The sequence below is a fragment of the Bombina bombina genome, chromosome 9 (assembly GCF_027579735.1).
Source record: "Bombina bombina isolate aBomBom1 chromosome 9, aBomBom1.pri, whole genome shotgun sequence".
Lineage (NCBI taxonomy): Eukaryota > Metazoa > Chordata > Amphibia > Anura > Bombinatoridae > Bombina > Bombina bombina.
The window spans coordinates 48,122,573-48,149,958 of NC_069507.1; the positions used below are offsets into that span (position 1 = coordinate 48,122,573).

General features: G+C 33.9%; 2 protein-coding genes across 2 annotated transcripts in view; both read left to right on the plus strand.

The window, feature by feature from the left end:
- Positions 1–422: 422 nt before the first annotated feature.
- Positions 423–2,489, plus strand: SLC18A3 (solute carrier family 18 member A3). Its single transcript, XM_053691645.1, has one exon. It carries the CDS (start codon positions 489–491, stop codon positions 2,088–2,090), a length of 1,602 nt encoding a protein of 533 aa, XP_053547620.1. The 5' UTR covers positions 423–488; the 3' UTR covers positions 2,091–2,489.
- A 14,875-nt stretch (positions 2,490–17,364) lies between these two features.
- CHAT (choline O-acetyltransferase) overlaps positions 17,365–27,386 on the plus strand; it is a 61,411-nt gene continuing 51,389 nt past the window's right edge. Inside the window, exons 1-4 of the mRNA XM_053691646.1 lie at positions 17,365–17,427; positions 18,861–19,052; positions 19,324–19,442; positions 26,247–26,300. Coding sequence (XP_053547621.1) covers positions 17,365–17,427; positions 18,861–19,052; positions 19,324–19,442; positions 26,247–26,300 — 428 coding nt within the window. The remainder of the gene's footprint in view (positions 17,428–18,860; positions 19,053–19,323; positions 19,443–26,246; positions 26,301–27,386) is intronic.

A 27,386-nucleotide genomic window follows, 5' to 3' on the forward strand; every position in this document is an offset into this window, starting at 1 on the left:
TTAGCACTGGCTTTAAGTGTCAAAACCCGACTGTGCTGGATATAAGCCATTTATTGGAGTAATGTAATACGACATTATGCAACTTGAATGCTTGCAATCAAGTAATAATTAACACATGAATTATTATAATGGAATTGTATATTAATAAATAAAGCATATTTTATTATTGATATGGTAAGCTGTGATTTATTTTCATTAGAAAAATATTATATTTCCATGACCAGTAATTAAATTAGCAGTTTTAAAGGACTATATTATCATTTATTGCATTTTGGGGAGGGAATGCTCTGTGTACGTAAATAGTGTATATTAAAGGGTAAAGCATAAATTTATTCATTATAGTTTAGGAAGATATTTAACTGATTGATGGTATTAATTAAGCTCTTTATATTACAGGAGCTCACGGGTTGTGTTCTTTCAAATGCAACAGCTGCTTTTCTGAGACTTTGAGGTTACAAGGTGAGGAAACTCCAAGCTTTGATTTCTCTATGAATAACTGTGATATACCGAAAGAAGACAGAATGGCTTCAGAAAACTCCCAGGGCACGGCTAAGTCTGCAGTGGAAAAACTCTCTGATGCAATGGGTGAAAGAACTAAGCAAATTGGCACAGCCATGAAAGAGGTTCACCATCAGAGAAGACTGGTCCTGTTTATTGTGTGTGTTGCACTATTCCTTGATAACATGCTTTATATGGTAATTGTGCCCATCGTACCTGATTACATTGCAAGTATGAGAGAAGATAATAAAAATCACATGAAACATTCAAATTCCAGCTCTCAAAATACAAATAAATCCTATATAGGACCCCAGTACCCTGTAGAGAATGAAGACATGAAGATAGGAGTCCTCTTTGCCTCTAAAGCCATTCTACAGTTATTAGTTAACCCATTGTCTGGGACTTTCATAGACAGGGTGGGCTATGACATTCCTCTTTTTATAGGACTGATTGTAATGTTTTTTTCTACAGTGATATTTGCATTTGCAGAAAACTATGCCACTTTGTTCTTTGCAAGAAGCCTCCAAGGTTTGGGATCTGCCTTTGCAGACACCTCTGGAATAGCTATGATAGCAGATAAATATACAGAGGAGGCAGAGAGAAGCAAAGCCCTTGGTATTGCCTTGGCGTTTATTTCATTTGGAAGCTTGGTCGCACCCCCTTTTGGAGGAATCCTTTATCAGTTTGTAGGCAAAAAGATGCCCTTCCTAGTCCTTGCTGGTATCTCTTTAATAGATGGTATACTACTTTTAGTAGTCATTAAACCTTTTGCTAATCGAACTAGAGTAAACATGCCAGTGGGCACACCCATCCACAGACTCATGATAGACCCTTACATTGCTGTGGTGGCAGGGGCTCTCACAACCTGTAACATTCCTCTGGCATTTCTTGAGCCCACCATTGCAAATTGGATGAAGACCACAATGGGTGCAACTGAATGGCAAATGGGACTTACATGGCTACCAGCCTTTTTTCCTCATGTCCTTGGTGTTTTTCTAACTGTAAAGCTTGCAGCAAATTATCCTCAGTATCAGTGGTTCTATGGTGCCATAGGCATGGTCATAATAGGTGCAAGTTCTTGCACAGTGCCAGCCTGTAGAAATTATGGACAACTTATTGTACCATTGTGTGGTATCTGCTTTGGAATAGCCCTAGTAGATACTGCCCTTTTGCCAACCCTTGCATTACTTGTAGATCTCCGTCATGTATCAGTCTATGGAAGTGTCTATGCCATAGCTGACATTTCTTACTCAGTGGCTTATGCCATGGGGCCTATAGTTGCCAGTCAGATTGTGCATACTACAGGATTTACTCAGCTTAACCTTGGCATGGGTCTTGCCAATGTCCTCTATGCTCCAGCCCTTCTATTACTTAGGAATGTATGTCAAATGAAACCTTCCCATTCAGAAAGAAATATACTACTAGATGAGGGACCTAAAGGTCTGTATGATACAATTAAAATGGAAGAAAGAAAAGCTAAATCTCACAAAGCCAGTCACAAAGATGGTGCTATAAATAGTATGAACAATACTGGGGAACAGCCAGGTCCATATATGTCTGATGAGGGGTTTTCTGACTATGAATATAGCTAAACAATATGCCAATATTAATATGAATTACTGAGCAGGAATCAAATATTTAGCCATTTATTAATGCACCAACATACACTTTATTTATTGTTCCATTTCATAGGAATCAACTCAATGCTTTCTGTAGATTTATTTTATGGTATTTGTTTTGAAAATTTCAAGACAAAAATAAATAAATCCCAAATCACGTTTCACGCATATCTTACAATCCTTCAAATAATAAGTGGAGTATTGTGAAAACTGTTTTTTTTTTTCAAGTCTAAACTTTACGTGTGATATATTGTATATCTGTACAAAAGAAAAAATAATAATTATATGGAATTAATAAAGTTGCATATTCAGGGAAATAAAATGAATAAACATTGTAAATAAATATATTTTGTGATTTGATTTTCTAAACCATCAATGTGTTCTAATTTATTTTGGATTATATTAAATGTAAATATTTTATAATCCCCCAAATGAATCAAATTCTTGTTCTTAATACAATTCATCACTTAAAAACAAATACAGCAACATTTTAGAATTTGTTTTCAAGAATTTAAACTAACACGCTGTTGGTAGAAAGAGGGGGGATTTGAGCAGAAAAGAGAGACAGGGCAGGCAAAGCTATGGAGATATATACAGGAGACAGAAAAAACACAAACAGGTAGGACGATAGATAGACAGACAGATAGATAGATAGATAGATAGATAGATAGATAGATAGATAGATATATGCATAGATAGATGATAGATAGATGATAAACTATAGATAGATAGATAGACAGACAGGTAGATAGATAGATAGATAGATAGATAGATAGATAGATGTTAGATAGATGATAAATTATAGATAGATAGATAGATAGATAGATAGATAGATAGATAGATAGATAGATATATAGATGAAAGATAGATAGATAATAGATGATAGATCAATAATAGATAAATAGTTTGATAATAGATAGATGATAGACAGAAATATATATATATAGATAGTCACATACAGAAATATTAAACTTCCTTCTTAATTTAGTGTATTTCAGAAGCAAAATCATCTTGAAGCTCTATTGTGAAACTGCTACACTTGCTACTATATTCCAACTTCAATGATACATATTTTAAAGAATTTTTTTTGTCCATTTCTCTCTTTTGAATTCCACGGTACATCATTTGTCTTATTTCTGATGGTCATGCGTTCAAACATTTCTTACCTTGGAAAATAAATGCTTCCTATCAATAATCACATAATAAGACGTGTCCATCAATGCTCAAAGGAAGATGACTGCTTTTCAAAGAGGATTGTGGCAAAACATTAATCATCGTCACCCTGTCCTAAAGCCATTTAACAGCTCAGAAAATTATGAAATAGTTTTAAAATATACAGATCTAGTTTTTGAAAAAGTATAAAAGGAATTTATAAGAATGGGCATATTTGTGTACGTGGAATGTGCTTACATTATTACCCCAAATAATATACATATCTTAAATTACATTAATCACAATATATAAAAGCAAAACAGGCAGTGCTTTGATAGGGTAATATAGAAGGCAGTGTTACAAACACCGTTAATCATAGTTTGGGAGCTAGAGAAAAAAATCTTTAATTAAATTTTGAAACAACTAATCAATACTTAAAGGGGTAACTATCATTCATAATGAATGTTTCTTTTTCCACAAATATTAGTAGATTTTAAAAGGATTGATAGGGGCCATTGATCAAAGTGCAGATCCCTGAGACCGATACTGGATGATTTTAAGACTGTGGTATAACCCTAAAATAGTACGTATGATTGTATGTATATATATATATATATATACCTATATATACATATTTATTTATATATATATATTTATACATATCTATATATATATGTGTGTGTTTGTGTGTATTTATATATCTGTGTCTGAGCAAGTAAACAAAAATGTATAAAAATAGGTTTATATGTGTGTGCTTATTTATAATATATAGGTGTGTGCTCTATCTTTCCATTGGTCTATCGGTGTATCTATCCGTTTCTGTACAAGTTTCTATGTGGAGGGACAGATGGAGATAGACAGATAATAAAAAGATAAATAGATAGACAGACAGATAGATGATAGATAGATAGATAGATAGATAGATAGATAGATAGATAGATAGATAGATAGATATGAACCATTATATATGGGTGTATTGGTGCATTCATTAATTGGTCTTTATAATTACAAATTTAATTAACTATAATTTAGTGTTTAAAAATAAGAAAATTACATGAATGGCTTTATTAATTAATTACTATTAATCACGAATGTGTAAATAAATTTGTCTAGACATATATTACTGGTCCATACTGGGGATGAATAGGCTCAAATATTTGCAGAGGTGGAGTCACTGATGCTCCTCATTACAATTAGGATAAGATGTTGGCTATCCCTACACAAAGTTGGCACTGTGCAAGACAGACTCTGAAGTTGGTTTTATCACCATTAATTTATATCTGCACAAATAGGATTGTAAGGGAGGAGCTCTCCACCAGTACAGTGAAGGTAGGGAGGAAGAGGTTGTGGGGGTAGATCTACTATAACACAAGTGCCTTTGATCAGAGCTTAAACCTGTGCGATACTTTTCAAGCAGTGGGATGGAAGTGGTACCATGGACAGCTCTATACACTTTACAGATGCTGGTTCTCTGTTTTCTGTAAGCTTTGCAAGTGCCTTGCAACTCTCTTCTTCTGAGAACACTTTCTGAGACATACATAAAGATCAATATTTGGAAGCAGGTAAGCACTCGTCCAATGCACAATTATACTGAGCACAGCTTTTAAGTTTCTTCCTATGTTGTCTATGGTGTATTTACATTGTCTACAACTCCTTTCAGTGTCCTGTTCCCTTTAGTATAACTAAATACATTGTCATTGTGATAGGCTGTAGAAATAAAATAACAATTGTATGGAAGTACATTTATATATATAACAATTGTATGGAAGTACATTTATATATATAACAATTGTATGGAAGTACATTTATATATATAACAATTGTATGGAAGTACATTTATATGTATAACAATTGTATGGAAGTACATTTATATATATAACAATTGTATGGAAGTACATTTATATATATATATATATATATATATATATATATATATATATATATATATATATATATATATATATATATATATATATATATATATATATATATATATATATATATATATATATACAAAGTTTATAAGCCAGTCTTGTGAATAATTGTGTGAAGGAAATGCTCCGGTAATGGCAAATTAATCGAATGAAAAAAAAATATTATAAGAGCCAAATAGCTTTTCCGCAGCAGCTTCTAAACACTGAGTTGTCTGCAAGTTCAATTTGCTACTTAAATCTTATGGTCAGAACATTATAAGTTATCCAGTTGCTGTTTTTGTGGTCCTTAAATTATTAATGAAGTTAATTTGGCTTCATTTGCAACTAGATATTCAAATATATATCATTTGGTTTATGATACTGTTGTCTATATATGCATGTAGTATGTATATTTCTGCACATATATGTGTGAATTCAAAGGAGCTATGCAGTTAATAGAAATGTACACTGTACAATAATCTATCATTTAAATGTAGGTTATATTCTAGACTGGCAAACTGTCTGAATAGAGCTATCATTTATCAGTTATCAATATATTCCAAAAAACTGTTAGTGCCACTCCCAGAAGTCTTGATCTATCTATATAAGAGTTTCCCATTCTTTTTCCTTATTAGCTGTAGAATGACCAACATTTTGGAATTTCCCTGTGTGTGAAAAATTGTAGATACTAACGTTTTTCAAACCTGATCTGTCTCCAGCTCTAAAAGATAAATCTTGGACAAGATAGATGTATAGATAGAATATAGAAAGATAGATAGATAATATATAGATAGATAGATAATAGATAGATCATATCTATCTAACTAACTATTATCTATCTGTCTATTTATCTATTATCTATCTGTCTATTTATCAATATTAAATATCATGTTGCAGACTTCATCAAGTGTCTAGAAAACAATGTATAAATGTAGAACTGTATTGTTAACAAACTGTTGGTGCTAAGCAAACCTGTGCATGAAGAATTCCAATCACGTTCATATTACTGTGATCATTACTTGCTTTACTTTACAATGTTCTTGATGAATGTATGATTTATATTTTATAATATTAAATTACTCTATTTCTCTGATTTTGATGGAGATCATAAACAAACTGCAGGGATGTTGAATCTAATAAATGCCTTTAGAAAATATTTTATAATTAGGAATATTCATGTTTAACTGTGCATGTTCTCAAAGAAAAAAATAGGTTTTGCATGTGAAATATTATATTGCCAGTAAATAATCTATTGTATTCTTTGAATTATAGCAAATAGTTTTAAAGATTCCCTGAATAAACAGTTTGTGTAAGTTAAGGGGAAAATTGTTGTGCACATACCATGCTTTAATCAAAATCATATAGGTATATGTGTGTGCATGTATGTGTGAATATATGTGTGTGCATGTATGTGTGAATATATGTGTGTGTGTGCATGTATGTGTGAATATATGTGTGTGCATGTATGTGTGAATATATGCGTGTGCATGTATGTGTGTATATATGCGTTTGCATGTATGTGTGAATATATGCGTGTGCATGTATGTGTGTATATATGCGCTTGCATGTATGTGTGAATATATGTGTGTGCATGTATGTGTGAATATATGTGTGTGCATGTATGTGTGAATATATGTGTGTGCATGTATGTGTGCATGTATGTGTGAATATATGTGTGTGCATGTATGTGTGAATATATGCGTGTGCATGTATGTGTGTATATATGCGTTTGCATGTATGTGTGAATATATGTGTGTGCATGTATGTGTGAATATATGTGTGTGCATGTATGTGTGAATATATGCGTGTGCATGTATGTGTGTATATATGCGTTTGCATGTATGTGTGAATATATGTGTGTGCATGTATGTGTGAATATATGTGTGTGCATGTATGTGTGAATATATGTGTGTGCATGTATGTGTGAATATATGTGTGTGCATGTATGTGTGAATATATGTGTGTGCATGTATGTGTGAATATATGTGTGTGCATGTATGTGTGAATATATGTGTGTGCATGTATGTGTGAATATATGTGTGTGCATGTATGTGTGAATATGTGTGTGTGTTAAGAAACCTCTATGGTTCTTTATAGGCCTAATTCACAAACAGACTTTTGATTTTAAAGGAAAATTATATATATTTTAAATACTTTTATAGAATTTTTTAGGAAAGGTTCATTTGGGTGAAATCTCTAACTAAAGATGGTAATGACTGAACCAACAGAAATTGTAAATAAAAACTTGTATCTACACATTTATATGTTGACAGATGCGAATTAGTTTTGTTATTCTAATTATTTTGTTATTGAAGATACTTATGATAAAGAGGAATAAACAGACTCATCAGAGAGCGTCACACATAGTAATTTTTCTGTAAAAAACAAAAATTGATCATTATAGTTCTTTTAATATAAATTTGATTTTATAAGTTTCAGAAGTCCGTGTTGTTTTGTATCACATATACAGTACATGGTTCTTTCTTAACATCATTTTTATTTTCATCTTACTTTATTATATTAACGCAAACATTGTTGGTGCCATATCAATTTCAAAAGGTCATTGACAGTGCAAAGAAAATTTGCCCTTAATTGCCCCAAATGTTCTGTTGAATCAAAGGGCACAATTCTCTAAAGTTCTGCAGACAAGTGAAATCTTTCCGCGGTGCTAAATATATATATATACTGTATATATATATAAATATAAAAATTCATAGGATTCTCTAAAGGCACTGAGTATCTTGGTAAGAGGCATAAACTGCATTACAGTATAGAGGTCAAAACAATTTCACTAAAAATAAAAGCTTATTAACAGGACAATAATAAAATCAAAGTGCTCATTAAAATTCATATTAATAATATACATGAAAATGCACATTTACATTACACCATAAAATTCTCATTTAACGTTTACCAAGAAAATCGCATTTAAAAGGATATGAAATCCCAAATTTTTCGATCAGTTTCTAACTTTGTATTGTACTTCTTTTGTCAAATGTTCTTTGTTCTCTTTTGTTAAAAAGCAGGGATGTAAAATCAGGAGCGTGCGTGTGTCTGGAGCACTTTATAGCAGCACTATATACATTTCCAAGGGCACTAGGTGGCAGCACTATTTCCTGCCATATAGTGTTCCAGACACCTACCTATGTATCTCTTCAACAAATACCATGGGAATAAAGCAAATTTGATAATAGAAGTAAATTGTAAGCTTGTTTAAAATTGTATGCTCTGTCTGACTCACAAAAGAAAAAAATGGGGTTCAAATCCCTTTAATGTACACAGTAAAAATTATATTTAATGTACAATGCAGCTTCAAAATACGTTAAAATTGTACAGAAAAGTGCAAAGTGTGCATTATCTTCCTATTGTAAAAAGCGTATGACAACCGTGATGAGTGGGCCGAGCATGGGCGTGTCTGAAATTTTCTTGCACGTCTGGCGTAAAATACATAATGCACTTATTGCACTGATAGAAAAAATATGTATGCGAAAATAGAAGTTAATGCAAGGAAAATAGCGTAATATGATTTGTATGTGCTTCAAAAACAAATGTTGCGCTCAGTATAGCGTTCTCTTTCACATATGCTCTTCCCTAGCAGATTCCCCATAACAGTGAGCTTCATTACTTTATATGGGAGGCAGCCTTTCACTCACTAGCACATCTTCACGCCCCCTTTTTAGAGAATCATAAGAAATCTGCCTTACGGGTCAACCCAATATGTCTCTCCAAACAAGAGTTTAAACACATGGGAGTAGATTTATTTTATGCCGGGCGGACATGATTCGATGTAGCAAATCATGCCCACCCAACATCGCTAAATGCCGACAGCATACGCTGTCAGCATTTAACATTGCACAAGCATTTCTTGTGAAATGCTTGTGCAATGCCACCCCCTGCACATTTGCGGACAATTGGCCACTAACCAGGGGTGTCAATCATCCAGATCGGGGTGATTGCAGTCTGCCGGGTGATTGCAGTCTGCCACAAGTTAAGGAGCTTGCGACCGCTGCTTCTTAACTTAAAGGGACACTGAACCCAAATTTTTTCTTTCGTGATTCAGATAGAGCATGACATTTTAAGCAACTTTCTAATTTACTTCTATTATCAAATTTTCTTCATTCTCTTGGTATCTTTATTTGAAATGCAAGAATGTAAGTTTAGATGACAGCCCATTTTTGGTGAACAACCTGGGTTGTCCTTGCTGATTGGTGGATAAATTCATCCACCAATAAAAAAGTGCTGTCCAGAGTGCTGAACCAAGAAAAAAGCTTAGATGCCTTCTTTTTCAAATAAAGATAGCAAGAGAACGAAGAAAATTTGATAATAGGAGTAAATTAGAAAGTTGCTTAAAATTGTATGCTGTATCTGAATCACAAAAGAAAAAATCTGGGTTCAGTGTCCCTTCTGGTGAGCCGGAAACTTTGGGAGAAGACAGCAGCATCCCCTGCTTGTTAAATCCGACCCTTGGGCTCATAGTTTTTGATTGCTTTGTTTTAGTTTTCAGTTGTTTTATTTCTTTGATTTTGATGTTTAAAAAAATATCTCAATGTAATGTGTATTTGTGCAAAGTTAAAAAACTATGTAATGCTTACATTTGTGTATATCACTATTGATGTTAGTTTGCTTGCTAAATATAAATATCAATAATACTAATCATAGTGGGAACATTTTCTGAAATATAAATAAATCACTAGCTTCATTTGTATTGATTTAAAGGGACATATTACTCAATGCTTATGTATCATGTATATGAAGGATCAACAGTTATACATAATATATTTGTGTACAAATGGGTTAAGTAAAAGCTGTTTAAATTTAAAGGGATATGAAATCCAAATACTTTTTTACAAGATTCAGACAGAGAATACAATTGTAAACAACTTTCCAATTTACTTCTATTATCAAGTTTGATTCATGCTCTTTGTATCCTTTGTTAAAGCACAGCAATGCACTCTTATGCATCAGGTGAGCCAATGACAAAAGTCATATTTGTGCAGCCACCAATCAGCAGCTAGCTCCCAGTAGTACACTGCTGCTACTGAGTCTGCTTTTCAACAAAGGATAAAAAGCAAACAAAGCAAATTAGATAATAGAAGTAAAATGGAAAGAATGTAAAATGTCTGAACCATGAAAGTTTAATTTTGAATTTCCCTTTAAGGGGAAACTAACTGGAAGTGCATGATTAGGTCCAATTGAGTCCTGGGGCTCTACTGCTCACTGGCTACAACGGTTAACTCTCACATAGAAAACACCGTTTTTATTTTAACTTACTTTAGTATATTAACAGAAACCTTGTCTGTGCCATATACATTTCAAAAGGTCATTAACAGTGCAAACAAAATCTGCTCTTACTTGTTCCAAATGTTCTGTTAAATCTAAGGGCACAATTCTAAGTGCATAAGTGCATGATTAAGTACAATTGAGTCCTGGGGCTCTACTGATCACTGGCTGATACGGACAACTCCCACAGAGAAAACGTTGCTTTATTCAGAACAAGAAATGGTTTTTTTACAAAAAGCAACGCACTGTAATATATAGAACAGAGACCATTTTTTGAGTATAATGTCCCTTTAAAAAACATAAAGTTCTAGTTTACTTGGAAATAATATTTCAAACAAGAAATGTTACAGACTTTGTGATAATTCAGAGCATTCTCATGAAAAGCTGTGCAGTAGTTCACTTGTACATATATTTTCACCTCGTTTATGAACCAAGTGAAGGCCGGAATACTCATGCGCATGTCCTACTGCTGTATACTATAAAGAATCTCTGATAACACTTACTGGAAGCATGTGTATTGAAAAAAATGCTTCTATGCAAATTAAAAATGCCCCTATGTTAACCAAAGTCTAAACTTTCCCTTGGGGACCAATTTGACCTTTTAGCAGATTAAATGACCTGTATCAATAATTTCATTGGTACTATCTGATGATCTGTAGAGTTATTGATTGTGACAGATTGACACAGATTATTTACTGCTACTGTTAAGTAACTTGCAGGAACTATTAGTGCTCAGACCTCTGGTTAATTTAAAAACATGTCTCCCAATTGCCCCCAAAATAAAGAGTTTTGTTCCTTTTTCATAAATAAAATATATACATTTATATGTGTTACTATGTGTATACACACGTATAAACACATAGATATACTGTATATGTATATAATCATATACATATATATTTATACTTTGCTGCCCATCGCTGCCTGACTTATACCCTTTGCTGCGCTAGGTTCTCTGCCGTGACTATCGGCATAGTTTGCTGCGCTAGGTTCTCTGCCGTGACTATCGGCATAGGAAGGAGGCTCCTATTGGAGCCTATAGGAATCGGACTCTCATGAGTGCACAGCTTCCATGCAATGCAAACGCGAGGTCCTGTTTGCATTGAGATTCACTTCAATTACCTGTGCACGTTTGTATGTGCTCTGTGAAAGCTTCATTTTGTGCTCCACTTGTAATCTGGCCCTTTTATTTTCACAATGGAGCAATTGCTTATTAATTCCTTATTGACAATAATATACCTGTAGGGTACAGCATGTAAACTCCTTTCTGCTAATAACAGTTGCAGGACAGGGATTTTACAGAGATTCCACAAGTAACAGTGAAGGCATTTAGCTTGTTACTTCCAGTAAGACATACAAAGCAGGGATTTAATCAGTTTTGTCAGTAACATACAAAACGCTCAATTTAACCTATTATTGACATTTAAAAAAGTACACAGATTAACCTCTTATTGCCAGTAACACACATACTATAGGAATTAACCCCTTTCAACAGCATGCAAAAAACAGTGTTTTAATTCTTTTTTTCAAGAGTAGAGCACACTTGCCCCCTCTGTAGTTGCTCAAATTACCCCAGTTGTGCACGTATTGCATGTCTTACCAGGCAAACGTAACTGATGTCATGAAAGACAGACATTATTCATTATGCCACCAATAGAAACCTTATAATCTTGCTGTGTTTCCACACTGATTTTTAAAATTACATTTAGTTTAAACATGAAAGCTCATTTGCAATTTTTAGCAACTTTCTAATTTACTTCTATTATCAATTTTTCGTTGTTCTCTTGCTGTCTTTATTTGGAAAGCAAAAATGTAATCTTAGGAGCCGGCCCATTTTTGGTTTAGAACCTGGGTTACACTTGCTGACTGGTGGCTAAATGTAGCCACCAATCAGCAAGCACTATCCAGGGTGCTGAACCAAAAATGGGCCCGCTCCTTAGCTTAGATTCCTGCTTTTTCAAATAAAGATAGCAAGAGAACAAGGAACAATTGATAATAGGAGTAAAATTAGAAAGTTGCTAAAAATTTCAAATGAGCTTTCATGTTTAAACTAAATATAATTTTAAAAATCAGTGGTTTCTATTGGTGGCATAATGAATAATGTCTGTCTTTCATGACATCAGTTACTTTTGCTCTCTGCAATGGAGAATCTTAAAGGGACAGTCAAGTCCAAAAAAAACTTTCATGATTTAAATAGGGAATGTAATTTTAAACAACTTTCCAATTTACTTTTATCACCAATTTTGCTTTGTTCTCTTCATATTCTTAGTTGAAAGCTAATTCAAGGCGGTACATATGTTAATTTCTTAGACCTTGAAGACTGCCTCTAATCTGAATGCATTTTGACCACTAGAGGGCATTAGTTCATGTGTTTCATATAGATAACATTGAGCTCATGCACGCTCATGCACGTGAAGTTACCCTGGAGTGAGCACTGATTGGCTAAAATGCAAATCTGTCAAAACAACTGAAATAAGGGGGCAGTTTGCAGAGGCTTAGATACAAGGTCATTACAGAGGTAAAACGTGTATTATTATAACTGTGTTGGTTATGCAAAATTGGGGAATGGATAATAAAGGGATTATCTTTCTTTTTAAACAACAAAAATTCTGGTGTTGAAGTCCCTTTAAGTTCAATTAGGAGCATCCGAAATTGATAACACCATTTTTTTTATGTGAATAAACTTGCTTGGTTTTCAGCAACTGTTACTTTGCATTCATTAGTTTTAGATATATGACTTTTTCTTCCACTACATTTAATGTATTCTGATTTTAACGTTATATTTTGAAACTACGTTTAATAGTAAATATGATTTTTGCTGGTATATTTTTTGATACATAACTTAAATATGTATTTAGCTGCACATTTTAATTTGTATTATTTACTTTGATTATGATTTTACATCATACTTTCAATAAGCTGTTAGTGTTATTGAGCACTACACTGTAATGTGTCTCTCTTTTGTATATGGCAGTGTAGAGTATGCCCCTTAACAGCAATTAAAGGGACATTAAACTGATGGATAAAATTATAGTAGTATAGTTATTACTCACCATGTTATTTTGTTCCTCCTTTGCCTGCATCTCCCTTTAAAGCTGTTCTCTTATTTTAACCCATTACAAGCCAACTGGTAAAGCTCTGTGTCTTTATACTGGGCGCCACCATCTTGGTAGGTGCTTATTTTTGTAATCATGTGACAGAAGAAATGCATTTTCACAGATCAGTTGCCGACTTTTTGACAGCTGTACTTTACACTTTGGGTTAGCTCTCACAATACTATAGTGAAATGCAGCCTCTGCAAAAATGTAATGCTCTCTGCAGTGTGCACTCTAAACTGTTGTGAATATGCACCACTTCTGTCACAGGATACAAGACTACTTATATTCAAAGACGGAGAAAGAGAAGCGCTCTCTCAGGAACGAACAACAGCTCAATAGCTTGTTCTGTGGAGATTGGCCACCTGGGAGCAGCCTCTTTTAGCCCAATAGTGCTTTTCACAGAGAACTTTCCTGAAGTATATCAGTCTACTCCTGCCTAACAAGGGCAATCCCTTTCTGAACACGGAACATGGCAACCCCAGACGATCGTTACAGCCTTTTTTGGGCCTCATCAGTGAGGTGCAGCCATATTCCTCTATGCACATCGGGAAAGGCGTCAAAGATGGCAGCGTCCAGTGTGAAGAAGCAGAGCCTTAGTAACCAGCACTTGTAAAAGATTAAAATTAGATAGTTGCTTTACAGAGAGCTGCAGGAACAGTATTAACTATACTACTGTAGTTGAACCCGTCAGTTTAATGTCCCTTTAAGGTAAAAACTGCCTTTAATCCCATGAGGCACCTTGTAGGATTGATGGATCATTTTGGGGAATCTTGACTGAGTGGAAAGCTATTGAGAATCAGGCTCTAGAAATCTTATTTAAATGCTTAACAAAATAAAAATAGACAATAGACATTTGAAAAGTTTATGTCGAGTTTAGGCTCAAATATGCGCATTACCGATAAACCTAAAATAATGACAAATATTAGATGAGTGAAAGAGTTAAGCTACATAAAACTGCAAAAAGAAAATTCTCTGATGCATTGACTTATATTTAACCCGACAACATATATACATATATAAACACATAAATACATATGTATACATATAAAGACATATATATAAGTGCATTGGAGACCTTTGCAGTCAAGTAGCTGAAAACATCTAAAATCATATTTATGCAATATTCATGTTTAATAAAGTGTTTGTGTATTTACTTTAAATGTTTCACATTCCAATGTTCTGGACATAGGTGAAATATGTATATATTCCCCTATGTGAGGAATATATTATATATATATTTAAGAAGAAATAGAACATATTCTTCTATGTGAAGAGCATTGAAATGTGAAATATTCATATTTCATATCGGGTTTAGCACTTTTGAATAAACGCGGTTGGGTAAGCACGCGACTATGGGAGGGTTTTTTTGGAGTTTGCACGCTCCATTGAAGTCTATGGGTAAATAAATTAACACGGTTGCAATAAACAAAGTTCCACTATTTTGTGAGTGTCAGATTTTCACTTGCACGCTAACCTTTACTCTGAACTCATAATACAAGTGCAATCCAACACATGGAAACAGACTCTGTCTAGCGAAGTTAAAGCACAAGTGGGAGTGCAAAATTAAGTAGTTAAATAAATTCAAAGTCAATGTGAGCTTTTGAGTACCAATGCCTGACCAGTCCTCAGATTAACATAACTTGTCATTGGCAGCCACACACAACTGTTGCCCCTGATTGGCTCAGAACTGTTAAGATATGACTTAAAGGGACATTAGAGTCAATTTTTATTTATGCATTAGAAAATATTGAGTGCAACACAGAAGATCTGAATACAAAATGTATGTTTTAAAAGCATTCACAACCATTCATGGGCATGACTTGTATTCCAGGGACACATCTCTTTAAAAGCCTCTTGAATGATGTTTATCTTCGTTCCTTTGCTATAGCTATTTATGAAAAGGTATAAACAAGTTTCTCTACATGTCAACCAATTACTGTGCCACATTTATGTGTTTAGCTAGCTCCCAGTAGTGCATTACTGCTCCTGAACCTACCTAGGTTTACTCTACAACAAAGGATACCAAAAGAACAAAGCAAATTGGATTATAGAAGGAAATTGAAAAAGTTCCTTAAAACACATGTTCCTTCTATTTGAATTCAAAAGTTGAATTTTACTGTCTCTTTAAGTATCTGTTCACAACACTGGTGTAGTCAAGCAAATGTGCAACAATAAATACTCTGATACATCTTCTTATTGCATCTTAAAGGGACATAAATGTGCAAAAACAAAATGATCTTTTGTGTTAAAGTATTTTATTATTGCACTCTTGTTTGCATATTTCAATGTGTTTAACCCATGCAAAAGGATTAAACACACTGTTAAAGTCACCTCTTCAGCAGTAATACATTACTGGGAGCTAGCTGAGCACATTTTGCAAGACAATGACAAGAAGCATATGCGTGTAGCCTCCAATCAGTAGCTGACTCACAGTAATTCCTGGGTATGCTTTTCAACAAAATATAACAATAGAAAAAAGTTAATTTGATAACTGAAATAAAAATAGCGATCTATCTAAATCATAAGCGTGCCGTTTGAATGCCCCTTTAAGAAGTAGACATAAAATAGTTTGCTAATGTCATATAGCAACTCATAAATATATGTTTTTGTTCTGTGTCAAAATTTAAGACATGAATAATTCCACAAACAAATCCTTTCTTAATAATGATATTCCTATAATTAACATTTTATAAGCAAGTGACGGCATCTTGCTGCTTTTTACACCTCTGCTATAATACAAATGAAATACAACCATACATTTGTAAGAAACAAAGCAGACATATAGCTCATTATTTTCTGCAGTTTTATATCTTTGTTTTCTGTGTCTGCCGGATCACTAAAGACATATTATGTGCTGTGATTTACTAGATACATCAAAGCTTAATTTTACTATTATTTTCATGAATAATTATGGATGTATTTGCTTTAGAAAGAGAATTAAAGTAGCATTAAAATCAAAATTAAACTTTCATTGTTAAACGGACAGTCTAGTAAAAAATAAATGTTTATAATGTTTATGATTCGGATAGAGCATGTAATTTTAAACAACTTTCCAATTTACTTTTATTAACAATTTTGCTTTGTTCTCTTGGTATTCTTAGTTGAAAGCAAAACCTAGGTAGGCTCATATGCTAATTTCTAAGCCCTTGAAGTATGCCTCTTATCTGAATGCATTTTGAACATTTTTCACAACTTGAGGGCATTAGTTCATGTGTGCCATACAGATAACATTGCTCTCATGCCCCTGGAGTTACCTAGAAGTGACAACTCTGATTGGCTAAAATGTAAGAACTGAAATAAGTCTGCAGAGGCTTAGATACAAGGTAATCACAGCGGTAAAAAGTGTATTAATATAATAGTGTTGGCTATGCAGAACTGGGGAATGGGTAATAAAGGGATTATCTATCTATTCAAACAATAAAAATTCTAGAATAGACTGTCCCTTTAAGATATTTCAAAACTTCAAGTTGTGCTAACAAAATGACAGTGTCAGGCTTGCCTGGTTCAGTAACAAGTACAGTTTGGTTCCTCCATATAAGGCAATCAGTGGGGATATTTGGACACTGGAAAATAATTGCAGTAAACAAGGTGTGTATGTATTCAGAAAGTTTTCGATCTATGCTGGTGTTAATTTATCAAAAGCCTGAAGAAAAGTCTTGAATTTTAAAAGTGTGTTGTCCCTTTAATACTTTTGGAACTTTTGACTGGTTGGTATTTTTCTGTTGAGATTTTTTTTTTCTATCCTCAGAAAAGGAGATTGTCATCTAGAGTTCAATACACAAGATTGCCAAGATTTAAAAAAAAATGCCAGTACTAAAGAAAAGTAGCTTGGAAAAAGCAAATGGCAAAAGCTGTGAAGACACAGAGGTACCAGTAACATTAATATGTCAATCAATTGTAAAGTTTATTTGAACATTGTACATACATTATCATTATGAATGTCTTTTAAATAGCTAATTTTGTTGGATTATTCTTCACCACAATTACATAAGTTTTCTCTGCAAAATGCACCATGTCTTTAATACTATTTTGCCTTTATTTTGATGGGGGGGGGTCTGTTGAAACCTTCACCTATACTGGTGTAAACAAGAGACAGCAGCAGAAATCAACCTTCCTAATGGGAGGTGGGAGAAACAGCCCAGTCCATTTTTAAGGGTATTCCTGCAACAAGTTTGAATACATTAATCTCTTCAGTTGCTTGCCTGTGTACACTTTCCTTTTAAAAGATATACACGTTCTATTTAATATTTTTAAATATATCATTAAAAGTATTTTACAACATAAATATAATATTAATATTTTTAACATATTACCAAATTAGGTATATTGCCAGCAAATCCATGCACAGATTGTTTATACCTGGATTTTAAATTGTTTGCATGGCTGCTGGAGGTGTGGAAATGGTTAGTTTAATTTAATCATACATTTAAAAATAAGCACATTTATTTAAAGAAGTGTACTGGGGATGTGTCAAATTATATTTTTAGTTAAAAATATTATTGAAAAAATTATGTAATTTTTATACTTTTCAAAATGTTGCGGCCACATTTATAGATAACATGTCCTCATATGCAGAACCACATATGCCATCTATATGTCATTATCTGTATGCGTAGAAAACGCTATGTGGGCAAGATTACTGAAGCGTTAAATAAATATCTTGCTTATCATTGGTTAGAAATTTATTAGTCTGTTAATACAGTAGAGCAAGTTCCATGCATGTTTAAAATGTATCAATCAGGCAGTATTACCTTTTATAAGAAACTTTTTGTAAACATTAGTGTAATGCAAAAGCTGTGTCTGGTCATATATGAATTTCACTGCTGTGCATTTTATTTCTCTTTTAAAAGGACGGTGACATAAAATTTAAACTTAACTTGAATGGATAGAACACAGAATTTTTAACAACTTTCCACTTTACTTTTTTTTTTTATCTATTATCAGTTTTGCTTAAATGCACTGCTGCTACAGAATGCTACAGACACTCTATGGAATCAAAGTTTGCAACTGTGCATAACATTGCTATAAACATTGTTGCAAACACTGCTGCCAAATGGCTAAGGACACGTGCACACTACTGAGCTCACCTAGGATTACTCTTTAACAAAGGATACCAACAGAACTGAGCAAAATTAATAATAAAAGTAAATTAGAAAGTTGTTTAAAATCACATTCTTTTTAAATCATGAATGTTTCATTTTGAATGTACTGTCTATTTAAGGAATGGTTTGAAAATGTTGAAAACTGACTAATACACCTCTGACCTTTCTAACATAAGTACTTATTGATTTTGTTATCAGGCACTGCCTAAACTTCCTGTTCCTCCTCTTCCACAAACCATGGATATGTATCTCAGATGTATGAAGCACTTGGTGACTGAAGAGCAGTACAGAAAGAGTAAGGCTGTAGTGGAGAGATTTGTAGCACCAGGCGGCATGGGAGAAATGTTACAGCAAAAACTTTTGGAAAGAAGAGAAAAAACAGAGAACTGGGTAATTTTTATGTTTTGTATATTTTGTCCATTATTATTTTCCGTGCTCTCAAAATTCCATACTAAAACAATATAGAAGCTTAAAGATCGGAGGCACCAAATCTAAGTTCATAAAATGCCAGAGACAAATCTCCATTAATCTCCATATATGATAGTTATGATTAGTATTATCAGTTGTTTGTAGAGCTCCAACAGATTGTGCATTTAACCCTTTTCAGCAACACCACTTGTACCTAAGCCTTACAATCTTTTTCCCCCAACTTCTTAACTAGGTGCATCACTATTGGCTTGATGACATGTATCTCAATAATCGTCTACCACTCCCAGTAAATTCAAGTCCAGCAGTGATATTCCCCCGCCATAACTTTCAGGACGTCAATGACCATTTGAGGTACAAAAAATCTTTCCTTCTTTCCTTTCCTTTGTTTCCTTTCTTTCCTTCCTTCCCTCCCTTTCTATCTTCCCTTTCCTTTCTTCCCTTCCTTCCTTCCCTTTCCTTTCCTTACTTCTTTCCTTCCCTCCTCTTTCCTTCCTTCCTTTCATTTCCTTTCTGTTCCTTCCTTCTCTTTCCTTCCTTCCATTTCTTTACTTCCTTTTTGTTTCTTCCTTCCTCTTTCCTTCAATTTTCTTTCCTTCTCTTTCCTTCCTTCCTTTCATTTTCTTCCTGTCCCCTTCCTTCCTTCCTTTCATTTTCTTCCTTCCTTTCCGTTCGTTCCTTCCTCTTTCCTTTCTTCCTTTCCTTCCTTCCTTCCTTCTAGGGTTGCACCGAGTACAAGTACCAATACTTTTTTTTAAATACTCACCAATATCAGTTACCGATACTTTTTTTTGTCATATGACAGTTTACCAAGCACAATACAGACTAATGATTTAAGATCCCTTCTTTATAATTATGAACTGTAACTCAAAAGACATTTTGAAATAATTAAACAGTTTTATTTGATTGTTGTCACAAAGTTCACAGAACATGTTTATAAATAAAAATATTACAATAAAATATACTAATAATAACAACAATTAACAGCTGCAGCAGTTGGGTCTGGAAAGCTACAATTTAATGGGGTGATTACTGGATGCAATTGGGCTGTAGGGTGCCTATATAACATCAATCTGACATTTGTATTTAATACACAGTAATATAATTTAATTCTGAAAAAAACATTGGGGGAGTGTCCCAGTAATCCCCTTTGAGAAAAATGGGGCATTTGCATTCTACTGACTCAACAGAAAATAGGGCTGGTCTCCATATTTTTCCAGGGCTGCTTTTTATTCCCAGTCCAGCCCTGGCTAAGGATGTTCCTCAGAGTACAGTATGTTTTGAGCACAATTGTTCAAGATAAGAACTAGCAGTTTAACAGTGGCAAGTTCTTATTAAGGAACAGAAGCATCTCTGCATGTTCAGCTATAAGTCTGTTTTTGCTATCAGTAAGGACGTTTGACGCTAAGCTGAACAGTCTTATACTTTTCACACTACTGCATGGGGAAGAAAGATATTTTTGGGCCATTTTAGCCAGAGCTGGAAATCTCAGTTTATTAACTGCCCAGTACTTCAGGGGTTTGTCAGAATGAGGTACAGTGATCTCTCCCAGAGAGGCTTCCAGTTGTAAAGTAGCAGCTTTTGGAGCACTGCTCTCAAACATACAATAATACAAATAACAGCAATTTGTATTGGCAGAACAGAAGTGAACAATTTTTAGTTAATTCTTCACTCCAGCTTAAAATGAAATGGGAACATGCAGTTTGAAAAACACCACAAGATGGCGTATGGGTAGGAAGTGGAGGTATCGGTTTAAGTATCGGTGCAAATACTTGGCATCGGCACCAATACCGATACTTGTATTGGTATCGGTGCAACCCTACTTCATTCCTTTCATTCTTTCCATTCCTTTCTCTTTACTTCCTTCTTTCCTTTTCTTTTCTTCCTTCCTTCCTTCCTCCCCTATACCTCCCTCCCTTGGTCCCTTTGTCTCTTCCTCCATTCCACCTACTAACTTAATTTCCCTGCCCTTCCCCTTTAATCTTCCCCTCTATCTCTTCCTCATTACGATTAGTATCAATTATATGTATGGAGCCACAAAATTCCATTTGTCTGTCAAAATGCTGTAGTGCTCAAAACATTTTAACAATTGAAAAGGAATGTACTAAACTTTCACTTACATCACAAATAGGATTGCTATATGTTTAAAGTCGTATCCCAAAAGTGGATCATCTTCTGTCCGTATTATTTTGTGTGCTTTGAAGTGTTACAGGTTATTTCATTTAAATATTTGATTATAAAGAACTGTTTGCTCTGGTTTACATGTGAGATTCAATGCTGTTATTAAAATAATACAACCTGGAATAAAATGCATTAACTGTACAGAAAAGCAACTGATGTGGGCGGAACAGAATATCTCAAATATAACTTTAATTAGTATACAGAATAAAACTGGATGAGTAAGATAAAAGAAAGGATCTCTTATCTCAAGGGAATTTAAATAAACATAAAATACTGAACATTCCTTTTTCAAAGCTAAGAAATTGGGGTAAAATAAGCAGATGGTAATTAGACAAAACAGATAGTAATTAAACATGTAACATATATTTTATAGTGCTTTTAAAAGACACATTTTAAGCACACTTTTCAAAATCATAGCCTCTTCATCTTGCAATCTAAAAAAGTTTATAACATGGGGCCAAAGATGCAGCCAATCACATATTGAATAGACAGCCCTACTGATAAATATTCTGTATAAAAAATAAAAAGTAGATTTCTAGTCCAAAAGTTATATTTCTGAGATTTATAATACATTGGAATCCAACTGGGATCCAGTTTGTTGAACTGTAAAAGTCTAGGTTGTAGGCTGTTCTGATGAAGGGAATATTGTTTGCACTACACTTCAGACTACTGATCTTTACTCAAAATAATTTATTGGCCTAGGGTCCAGTGTTGCCATTATTGCTGTCCGTTAGTCATAATTTATATTTGGCAACAATTTTTTTAATCAGTATTCCAATTCCCCTGCGATTTAAGAAGGTTCTTGATAACCCATCAATGATGACTATCACAATATTGTTCTTTTGCTCCGATGCAAAAGCAAACCTCTGTAAACCCAGGACAAAATGCAAATAGCATAAACACATAGGGGCCTATCTATAAAGCTCAGAATAGAGCTTGATGCCCCGTGTTTCTGGCGAGCCTGCAGGCTCGGCAGAAACACAAGTTATGGAGCAGCGGTCTAAAGACAGCTGCTCCATAACTCTGTCCACCTGCTCTGATGAGGCGGACAGGAATCGCCGGAATTCAACCCGATCGAGTACGATCGGGTTGATTGACACCCCCTGCTGGCGGCCGATTGGCCACAAGTCTGCAGGGGACGGCGTTGCACCAGCAGCTCACAAGAGCTGCTGGTGCAATGCTGAATACGGAGAGCGTATTACTCTCCGCATTCAGCTATGTCTGTCGGACCTGATCCGCACTGTCGGATCAGGTCCGACAGACATTTCATAAATAGGCCTCATTGTCAAAGTCAGCTTCAGAGCAGCAGTGTCTACTTAGACCTAGCTGAACACATCTGGTGAGCCAATAACAAGATCATATGTTTGTAACCACCAATCAGCAGCAAGCTCCCACTAGGGCATTAATGCTTTGTAGTCTTATCTAGATAGGTGTTTCAATGACAGATACCAAGATAATTAAATACATTTGATAATAGAATTAATTTGATAAGTATCTGAAAACTGTATGCTCTATCTGAAACAGGGAAGTTTAATTTTGACTTTCATGTCCTTATTAATCTGCTTGACTTGAGTTTTGGATGACAACACAATGGACTGTTACTGTTATACCTTTTGCTGTGAGACAGTTTTCATAGCTATGTGTTAGATAGGGGTAGGTAAACTTGCCTTCCCTTCTGATCTACAGATTAGATAGATGTTGGTAAGTTGCAACAAAAATATATTTGAATGTAGATTCAGTTTTCCAGCAAACAACTCATAAATGTTATTGGGAAAATAGCACAGTTATAGGTCGTGACTGTGTTGCATAAGTAAAAGCAATAATGATCCGCTTCTTCATCAAAACCATGTTATTAATTATCCCTTGGTTTTTCTTGAATGAAGTATGAACTCTAAAAAGGAATTTCATAAATTGAATATGTGTGTCATGTTCATAAGTATTGGAATGTTAGTCTGTCTCTTTCTTTAATATGCAAACATATTTGATGTACTGTAAAAATGTGAAAATGATGTGGAAAAGCATCTCTTTAAAGGCACACAGCCTTATTACCTCTATTGTAGATATATTATAACCAAAAGCCAACCCAAAGTGGGTTGCAATTAAATAAAGCTCCATACAAATGAATTACATTGAATTTTATAGGTCATTAAATGTATCAGTTTATCAACATAAGGCTGGAATCATAGTAGAACATATGGCTGCCATAGGACCTTGTTTTTAAAACAAGCTAATTTTGGAAATTTGTTGAGGCTTGCTTCACCAATCTTTTCCAGGCGCTAGTGAGCATTCCTCCTGGTGCCCCAATAAATTAGATCTCAGTTATTGAACATGAGCAGTGGCAATTACAGGGGAGAGCTATGTGGGGCACAAGCCCCTCCAGGATAATTGCTAGCCCCCACGTGTGCCCCTCAATGCCCCACCAACATTGACCAATGACAACCCATCTTAAAGGGACTGATTTAGCATGTATATAAAAGAGCAATAGTTAAACATTTTAAACAATTTTTTTTTGCATTTAAAAAAAGGTTATGTGAAATCTGTTTAAATTTAAAGGAACACTAAACACAAATTGTAAACTACATGATTATAAACCTTAATATAGAATAATAATTTTGCAATCAAAACTGCAGCTTTATTTTGTCAAATTAGTATTTTGTTTCATGTTTATTCTTTTCACTTATTTCCCTGCCCCTCCAGAACAAAAGAACCTCTGCCAATCACAAACTAATATTTAGATAAAGCACAAACTCTGTTTGCACGTGTGCAGACTGGGATTATCTGCACTCTTTGATTCCCTTAAAGGGACATGAAACCCAAAATGTTTCTTTCATGATTCAGATAGAGGATAAAATTGTAAACAACTTTCCAATTTACTTTTATTATTAAATTGGCTTCCTTCTCTTGTTATCCTTCACTGAAAGGTTTATCTAGGAAAGCTCAGGAGCAGCAAAGAACCTAGGTTCCAGTTGTTGATTGGTGGCTGCATATATATACTGATTGTCATTGGCTTACCCATGTGTTCAGTCAGCAACCAGTAGTACATTGCAGCTCCTTCAACAAAGCATACCAAAAGAACAAAGAAAAAATAATAATAGGAGTAAATTAGAAAGTTTTGCATGCTCTATCTGAATCATAAAAGAAAAATGTTGGGTTTCAAAAACCTTTAAGGTGGTTTAGCACTGATTCAACTTAGCTACTATTGCAAAGAATGATTTGCGTATCATGATTGTTGATGCAAAACTGATAATCCACATTTTGAAAGCACCAGAGAAGCTTAGGGAGGGAGGGAAAAGTAAACAGAAATTTGAATTAAATAAAAGTGAAAAAAATAAATTTTTAGATGTACAGTATTTTACAACAAAAGGCAGCAAAATAAATAACGATTGTATATTGCAATAATGTTTCACTTGCAATAATGAAACATTTTATGCGTTGTCGAAATGTCAAGTTTAATGGATATTTAAGAGAAATTAACATAAAGTGCCTGATTATGTGCAACTAAGTATTGTGACTCTACTGCTCGCTGATAAGGCGACTTCCACAAAAAAAAGTTGGCAATATTCAGTACAGGAACACCCATTAATAAAAAGAATAATTAAAAAAGCTCTGTTATACATTTTGAAATATTCACTTTTAGAAAGAACATATTTTTTTAGTATCATGCTCCATTAATAAAGCACAAGGTGCTAGATTACAAGTGCCGCGCTATTGTTTGTGTGAGTCACGATAACCAATACCGCAACCGCGCTAATTTGTGAGCGGATTTCAAATTGAAAGTAAATGCATTCGCTCAAGTGCAAATTAAATTTGCGCTCATCGGTTAGTGCGACTGCAAAGCTTGTGTAAAGGCTATGGGCTCTATGTATTAAGCAGCGGATTCTGCTTTGGGGGCCCATCATTTCAGGTTCGCCTGAAACAGAAGTTAAAAAGCAGCGGTCATAAGACCACTGCTCCTTAACCTGTCCACCACCTAAAATGAGCGGGATGATTGAGAGCCCCTGCTACCAGCCGATTGGCTGCCAGTGAGCGACATTGCACAAGCATTTCACCAGAAATGCTTGTGCAATGATAAATATGGACAGCGTATGCTGTCTACATTTAGCGATGTCGAGCGGACATGAATCGCTATGTATAATCAACATCATTACACTCAGATCGACCATGATCATCTAGAAAGTGTACAAATGTGTGACAAATATATATACATATAGTACAGACAATGGTTTTATCAAAATAATTTTGCATTAAATTCACCATCACTAAACCAAGCTAAAATGATTTCTACACTGTGATTTCAGTCACCTATATATAAAAACAATCAATAAAGATAGCTATATATACAAAGGATTATGTTAGTATAGCACCATATCCCAAAATGTCATGACTCGATATGCCATATCACTCTGTTAGTGAGCGTTTATCAATAAACACCCCTTCAACCATATTGGTAACAAACCTTCCATAGTTTACAGAAATATTTAAGTAAACCTCATAATATAAATGGGAAAAGTTGGCAGTGTTATATCAAATAAAACATAGATTAGCCCCACGGATGTTAATTACCTTAGCTTGCTGGAGGTTAATGAAGTTTTTGTGAAAGTGCATCTACACTACAATCGATTATATATATATATATATATATATATATATATATATATATATATATATATATATATATATATATATATATGTGTGTGTGTGTGTGTGTGTGTGTGTGTGTGTGTATTTGTATATGTGTATGTATTTATACCACTCAATTTATAATCTAGGCTAATATGTACTTTGTTTGTTTTAAGTCCTTTTAAAGACTGAATATGTGAATTGGTATGAAAATATTTAAACAAACAAAAAGATATCACAATCCTGAGTTTTATCAAAATAGTTAAACAGGGTCCCCAAAGGAGGGACTTGAGAAACAGAGAACTGTCTGTTCCTCGGCCGTTTTCTCACAGCGTTCTGATCTGTGTTTACTTTCAGGTTTACAGCCAACCTGATCTCTGGAGTGCTTGATTATAAAACGATGCTGGATCTGTAAGTTGGCTTTTTAAGATAATTAGAATTTAAGTTACATCTAGGGGACTTCATTAAACTAATTAAATTGGTACCATTATTTATGAGGTAGTAATTGCCAAAATTATTTTGTTTGTTATGTACTTTAAAAATTATAAACTTTATTTATTTGTAGATCTATTATATGTTACCTATTGCATTCTTAAATTAATGCAAAATGATTATATTATTGGTACATATTAAAGAATTCTATTATATTTTAAAGAGATACTAAACCCATTTTTTTTTCTTTCATGATTCAGATAGAGCATGCAATTTTAAGCAACTTTCTAATTTACTCCTATTATTAATTTTTCTTTGTTCTCTTGCTATCTTTATTTGAAAAGCAGAGATGTAAGCTACATTTAGCCACCAATCAGCATGCACTACCCAGTTGCTGAACCAAAAATGGGCCAGCTCTTAAGCTTTACATTTCTGCTTTTCAAATAAAGATAGCAAAAGAACAAAGAAAAATTGATAATAGGAGTAAAATAGAAAGTTGCTTAAAATTACCTGATCTATCTGAATCATGAAAGAAGAAACTTGGGTTTAGTATCCCTTTAAGTAATCTGTAATCAGCAAGTTAATAAACTTTCATGTCACTCTGCAGCTCAGTTACGACTTATGTCTATTCCATTATACAACTCTCCACCTCCACTATTAGCCTTGTATGCAAAGTCTTCTTAGGTTATATGTAAATGCATTATCATATCAAGAGAGAGTGATGCATGTTACAGTTTAATACGTACATTTGTTATGCTTCATCTACCTTCAGTTGCAAATCTCACTTTAATAATGTCTTATACTCACACTTTAATAATGTCTTATACTCACACTTTAATAATGTCTTATACTCACACTTTAATAATGTCTTATACTCACACTTTAATAATGTCTTATACTCACACTTTAATAATGTCTTATACTCACACTTTAATAATGTCTTATACTCACACTTTAATAATGTCTTATACTCACACTTTAATAATGTCTTATACTCACACTTTAAAACATTTAAATGTAACATATATAATATCCCTTTTAACCGGTAGAAACAATATGCCATTT